Source organism: Crocodylus porosus, unplaced genomic scaffold (genome assembly GCF_001723895.1).
Source record: "Crocodylus porosus isolate Cpor-Errol unplaced genomic scaffold, CroPor_comp1, whole genome shotgun sequence".
NCBI lineage: Eukaryota > Metazoa > Chordata > Crocodylia > Crocodylidae > Crocodylus > Crocodylus porosus.
Window position 1 is genome coordinate 101,149,941 of NW_017728943.1, and position 7,221 is coordinate 101,157,161.

General features: G+C 39.7%; 1 protein-coding gene across 1 annotated transcript in view; it reads left to right on the top strand.

Annotated features, from left to right (window-relative positions):
• Positions 1-5,131, top strand: part of RAB4A (RAB4A, member RAS oncogene family) — a 33,465-nt gene extending 28,334 nt beyond the window's left edge. The window contains exons 6-8 of the mRNA XM_019549869.1: positions 1,573-1,668; positions 2,663-2,824; positions 4,467-5,131. Of these exons, the coding sequence (XP_019405414.1) occupies positions 1,573-1,668; positions 2,663-2,778 (212 nt within the window). The 3' untranslated portion in view covers positions 2,779-2,824; positions 4,467-5,131. The remainder of the gene's footprint in view (positions 1-1,572; positions 1,669-2,662; positions 2,825-4,466) is intronic.
• The last annotated feature ends 2,090 nt before the right edge of the window (positions 5,132-7,221 follow it).

Here is a 7,221-nt window from a genome sequence, read left to right on the forward strand (position 1 = left end):
CCCCAACTCCCCGTGTATGATTTGAATATGGTTCAAATTAAACATATTGGGCAATGTCACACACATGTGAACATGAGTCTAGGAAATAAGCCCTTTTTATTTTCCTGACCAGTGAGAGGAAGACTATTGGGTAACTTACCCTGTAAAGTAGGACACACAGTTGGTGGTAATATGTAATACCTCTTGAACCTGGTGGCTGACTTTCAGGAGAATTTTGAATATAAATCTTCAGTTTCAAAGATGAATGGTATGGGGAAAGGGGGAGGACTTTACCTAGAAAGAATATATTATATTAGAGGACCAGATAAAGGTGAAGTTAGTCTACAGATAACTGTCTTGCTGTCAGACTTGGTTTCTAGATAAAGTGTTAGATATAGATGGGCATTCAATTAAAAAAAAATAGTTTGGGGTGTCCAATATGGTTTAAATTAGTAGATAACTTTTTTCAGTAGATCATAATTTTTTCCTTTAGAAGTTAATGCTCAAAATAGTATTTCAGCCATGTTTTGCTCCTGTTCCATGCTTTGGGGCTGTTATCACAGCTCCAAGCAGAGTAGCAGTAAAAATTGAGTGGGTTTTTTGTTTAAACTGTTTACTAGAAAGCATTTATGCTGAATAACAGAATGGGAAAGTAGAGAGAGCCAAGATAAAACATAATCACTTAAAGCCTATACCTGTGGGAGCCTATATTAGTAAAACCCTGATGAATACATTTTTAAAACTATTTTTATCATATATTCTGGTTATATTTTCATTTAATTCTGTTTGGATATTAAACTTAGATGGGCTTTTTCAGTTGACTTCATAGTCTGATTCCTGTGCATTAGTATAGCACTGTAGCTTTTGGATTTCCAGCACTCTAAGGGCAGCATTTACATGTCAAACCAAAACAGTTTTAGTGAAAACATTTTCATGTTTAGTATCATTTAGAGCAGGGCTGTAAAGACTATAAAACCTGTGGCACAGGCAGCCTCTGTATGGCATGTGGGAGAATGGGGAGAGGACAGGCAGCACAACAGCAGATAAGACAGGAAGCAAGGCAGGGAGCACAGGCAGGGAGCAGAAAACAGAGCAGCTCATTGGGTAGAGAAAAAGGATCAGAGTAGGGGAAGATGCAGAGCTAACTTGTGGCATACCTTCCCAAAGGCTGGCTCCCACTGATAGAGCAGGGGGTGACAACCAGGGGCACGTGCCACAAGTGGCAGGGGCAGCCTCTGTGTGGGGCTTTCAGCAGATTGGAGAGAGGACAGGCAGCACAGTGGCATATAAGTTAGGAAGAAGAAATCAAAGCAACAGATCAGGCAGGGAGCAGAGGATAGCAAGGAAAAAAGAACAGGCAGGGAGCAGCAGGTTGGCCGGGGAAAGGGACTGGAGTGACATTTGGGGAGAGTGCAAGACTAATTTGTGGCACTCCTGACAAAAAAAATTTGTCCCCCACTGATCTAGAGCTGCTGCTTTTAGCAGCGAATGTGGGGGACTACAGTTGTTGACACAGAATTTTCTTATTCCACCTACTGCAGCAGACTTTCAAAGTTTAACTTGAGATTTTATTTTTCTGACATCCAAATATAGAGCTGATGTTTCTGGAAACAAGTGCACTAACAGGGGAGAATGTTGAAGAGGCTTTTGTACAATGTGCAAGAAAAATACTCAATAAAATTGAATCAGGTAAATTGAAGTTAAGATACTGATTAAGCATATGTTTTCAGCTTTGGTTCTACAGTTTCCCTAAACTGTCTAGCCGTAAGTGTTCAGTGTGAATGTACCAGTAAATCAAATAACTCTATGAAATTTTGTAATTCACTGAAAGAAAACGCATAGTTAAACATTGTAACAGGCTAATCCATTTGTTTATCAGAGCCTATATGATTCTTCAGACCACTTTTGCACCTCTTCTTTGTGTATGGGTGCAGAATAGTGTCAAAGGTATTAGCTAGGTCATATACAAAGAGTATGAGGCTTTTGAGAGCACTTCTAGTAAGTGCCCATGTGACTTCTGGTTGAAGTCAATTAATTTTTAATTATTTTGGAACTGCAAAAACATGCTGCTTGCTTCACAATATAAGTGGGCAGGTCTAGGTCAACAAGAGGCTTCTCGGTACTCTGACTTTGTCAGTGGTTCCAGTTTCTAATCTGTTTCTTTCAGCCTGTTTCATGTCTCAAAAAATTCCAATTCAGGAAAACTCAATCATGTATGGATACAGTTTAAAGTGTTTAATGCTAAGGAAATGTTTGTATTTAAAACCTATTTAAAGAAATAGTGTATGACTTTTCTAAGTTATTTGCTTTTGTTTCTGGCATCTTGATTTCCTTTTGTTTGAATATTAGTCTCTAAAATTGGAGAACGAAATTGAAACCAGAAAGAATTTATTTTTTTCATAAAGTAGACGAAATACAAAAAGAACGCTTGTTGCAACCATGTGACTTGTTTAGGAGATGCACTGTGTTCTGGGTTGTATAATTAGAAACTGCTACAGAAGATTGAAAAGTTTACAATTTTATCAGAAGTAAACAAAATGTAATAATTTCTTGTAGAGATGGGATACTGTAAGGTAGGAAAATACAAATACAAATGAACAGTTTTATCTGATGTTACCAGTTTGCTTGGAATATATTTATGCATCCACCCATGACCAACTCCATTTAAAAAAATTCTCATCAGGTGAACTGGATCCAGAAAGGATGGGCTCAGGTATTCAATATGGCGATGCTGCATTGAGACAGCTGAGATCACCACACAGAGCACAAGCCCAAAGTGCTCAAGAATGTGGATGTTAAGAAAACTGAACAACAAAGTCCTGAACGCTCCTTTTAGATGCAAGAGGTAAGCCTCTTTGGTGGATTACTGTACCTCATTTGATGCCTTAATTTGAGCCTTCCGATTTTGTGGTACTGAACTTTTACCAGAGCAAAATTGTAGAACAGGGTAGCATCCAGCAAAATAATAAATAAGGGCTTGCTTCCAGTGTTGGGTTTTGTTTTGTTTTTTCTCCTAAGTAGAAGCAAATTTCCTTCAGGTCCTTATTGAAATCTGAAATAATTTGCTTTTTATTCCATAATATTTCTCAGAAAATCCAAAAAAGCTTATCTTTTGGCAAGTTCTGCTGTGAATCTTGTACCTTTGAAAAGATGCTGATGACTAGAGGGCAGGCCATTTTTACAGTGTGATGACAAAATACTACCAGAAATGTAAATCCAAAATATATAGTGCAGCCCCATAGCTTATTAAAGGCTTTTCATAATCACGCTTTAAAGAATGAGTGATAAAGACTCATCCTGCTCTCAAAAAAATAATTAAAGTACAGTATTTGGTTCCAGTCTTTGTTCTGCTCTCCCTACAAGGAAGACCAGCACTTGGTGTCTTGCGTTGCTTCACGATATGAGCACAAGGGAAGGAAGAGGGCAAAAGGGAAGAAGCAGCACCAAGACTGTTCATAGCCTCTGGAGGAGAGACCTGTTTTCCAGAGATATCCAAAAGGCTGGAAGGGAGGGCTGGAGTGTTTCCTTCTAACTCTCCCGTTAGTAGTTGTGTGGGTGAGGATCAGGGGAACAGATTCCAGTAGAGGTCTGCAGCTGGTTGCTTCTTGCAATAATGCTGGACTCTTTTTTCCACCGGTTTGTTGCTTTTAGCTGCTACGAAAAGAGGAGATTAAATGGGCTGTGTACAGCTGGCTGTATTCAAAACTAGAAAATTAGTGCTACTTTAGAACTGGAGAGGGAAACCTGCTGATACACCATCTGTCTCCTCTCCAGTACCACACAGGGAAAGATAGTTTAGAAAATTCTGTTTTAGGGTTTAGAATATTATTTCAGCTAACAGTCTTCACCAGGAACGCTTCCTTTTTTTTTTCCTCAGCAGTCTCCTTCAGGTACCCAGGGATTTCATGAGGGACTTTTCATCTGGCCCCTTTCAGTCGAGTTGATGTGGGTGGGTGACTTGCCCTAAAGACTAACCCTGGGTAGCAGATTTTCTTCTGTTGTTCTGCATCTGTTACCACCTACCTTGAGCATCCTGCTGTGCCTCCTTGTTGGTGACAATGCTGTTTAATTGTAAATGGCTACTGGGAATGATATTCTTTTTCTTTGCAAGGAATAAGAATGATCTTAAGAGTTAATGTGAAGCTAGGCTATAATAAAGCCTTCTGTTTACCGATTTGCAAAATAAACCTTTGTACCTAAAAGAGTTTGGCAACCTATCACTGCAGAACTGAAGGAGACTGGTAAGGAGTAGCCTAAGGGAGATGGATTTTGTGTTTTATTTAGTACCTGCTTCATACTCTGGATTGAACAGGGCAGAAGCCAGGGTAAAGAAGGAAGAGGGCATCCATTTGGAGTCATTTTCACGTAATTATGGCACCAAACAAGCTTGCATGTGCATGGATCGATCCAATTGTAGTATCTGTTCCTTAAGGATAAATTCTCTAAAATGTGCCCATCAGTGATTAAAGCTTTTCTGTGTTTTACAGCTGTCCGTGCAAATGGTGTTTGGAGAAACAGACTGACAAAGCTTGAAGGCTATGCAGTTTTTTAAAACATCTTCCCCACTGTATATAACCAGAACAGGCCACTGCTGGAAAAAGAGTACTGTAGGGTAATATGCAGAAGTGTACACATGACACAGCAGACTGCAAAACAAACCTAACTATTCAGTGGACAATACTAAACTCATACCTGTAAACATTTTCTGTTACATTCTTTTGTCCCCTCAACTTCACTTCAGAGTATTACTGTATCCTGTATATAATGTAACAGTAAATTTCCAAAGCATGATACACTTATGTATGATAGAATGTTGCACTAAAAGCAATTTAATATTTTTTTTTTTTTATCATAACTAAAATTTAACTGTGAGGTAGGCTTTATCATGTTTGTGTTTATTGCACAATCAGTTGTATTTATGACCTGAAATACAAAGCCACTGGCATTGACTGTCGGTGATTTTTTTTTTTTTTCCCCCCCCCCTCCCCCCCCCCCCTTCACTCTGCCACTTCTACAAAGTGTTTCCATGATCCATTCTGCAGTACAGTTAAGGACTTAAGTTTACGAATCTGTCATGTTTGGAAAGGACATTTTTAATGAAGTGCATCTGCCCTGTTTTCTGACAATTCTTAAATAAATGTATGTCAAAAAGTGTTCTGTAAAATTTTGTAGGCTAACAAGTGTTGCAGCTAAGTCTCTGAAATGACAGCCGTTTGACATTTAGATCTTGAAAGTTTTTTTCTTTTTTTTTTCTGTACTGGTTTGCTATGTAGAAAGAGGGTCATGGAGATTGTCTGTGTGTTTTGCATCTCTGAATGTTTTCTGTCTGTTCGGTGATTCTAGTGCAGTGGGATGACTTGGAGGACCATCATTGTAGGAGTTCTTTTTTGTGCTAATCCCCCTAGGTTACACTTCTTTCTTATGCAATGTATAATCATTAACTCGGGAGGCATAGCTGGGCAGTTCTGCTCCCTGGACGGCAGCAGCACATGTGGCAGTAGCTGGGTTGCCACAGCCAGCAGTAGTGATCACTTTTTGTGCTACCCTGTGACGTCAACACCCAGGGCTGGTACCCTGTTCACCACCCCCCACCCCCATTAGCTATATTATTGGATTAACTAAGCAATCTACTGTAAAAAGAAGGCTGCTGAATCTGCATCTGCAGAGTTCAATTGGAAGCAAAGCATTTCAACCATACAATGCGTAAGAAGTAAAATCAATTACCCTGAATGTGTGAAACTTTCAGATTATTAGGATTCATTTTAAGATGCTTTTATGGTATTTGCGTATCATAAATACAAAAAGTATCACTCCACCTAGGCTCTTGTGATCCATCTTCTACATATTTCCCCTATCAGCATGGTATGGAGTGCCATCCTTCCTGTCTCCAGGCCCCACTGAAGCTACTTCATGATGTTGGGGATTCACTTATATGAGAAGAGAGTGGCTGCATGTGGCGGTTGGGGTTTGTTTGTTTGTTTTTTTTATTCCCCCACTCCCTAATATCACCAGAGTATTCAACCTGATGAATTAGCTTTAACATGAAGGTGCTAAGCATTCCTTGGAATATCCCTCCCACCCTTTTTATGGTGTGAAAAGGATTTGTAGTAACAGTTGCCACTGGAAATTCTGTCCTTCTGGCATTTGAAGCGGTAGTGAAGAGGTAGGAAAGGGCTGCAGAGTCAGAAACGGCAGAAATCCCTGACTGTCTACCTTACTATCTGGCTGGGGGTGTGCATGTTAGGAAGTGAGGGAAACTGCAGCTTTGTATTGCAAGTTAAGGACCTGTAGAACAGAGTGGGTATTTCTGGGCATGCTTAAAGGTGATGTGGAAAAGGGCACAGAGAGATCCTAATTATATTACTAAAAATCCAGAGTAACTGTATTGACCTAACTGGAAATGATGTCACTCGAGAAATCGGAACACGCAGAAAAAATAGTTCACTCAGACAAGACGCCTATATTGGAATTTCATGGGCAAAGACTGCTTTATTCTATGGTATATTTGAGCTCTATCTAATTAAGGGACATTTTGGGGTAGCATATATGTGTTTCAGGGCTAAAGCAGAATTGGTGCTATAGTTCCAGGGGCTGATGCTAGCACAAAAACAAACTTAGAGTGTTTGGGGGGGATCTTATAATGTTGATGTAATGCTTGGCTTAAATGGTCTTTCTGGGGCAAGAGATTTGTCAATTTTCCACCCACCAAAAAGTAGGCTGTGGGTCTCTCCAAATTAGCAGCATCAAGTCAAAAGAATTCAGTGTAGGTCCTTGTCAAAGATTTGTGCTGGAAAACCTAGCTTGCAGGCCAAAGCTTTTGATCATGTCCCTTCTCTTCATATAATGGTCAGAGTACAATATTGGACTGGAATGCCTGCTGAATATGCTGTATGCAATGTAGCATGCATGTTTGTTACACACTTGACCAGACCCGCTCCCAAGCAAAGTTCCTTTCCAGGTATAGTTTGACATGATTAAGCTGACTAAGTGCTGTATTTACCAGTGTCTCGAGTAACTCCAGAGGAACTTATTAAATAAATATCTGCCTTGATCCCATCTCCTGGGTTGTCTTCCTTATTTAGTATCTGGAAATGGCCATCTCCCCTGTTGCTCCATTTCTTCTCCCAGAATAGAGCAAGTAACTAGTACTTCAGACTTCCAGAACTAGGAGGCATTGGTACAATCCCAGACATGAAAGACCCTGGCTGTAGCTTTGATTTTTGTTTTTTTTATTTTTTTTTT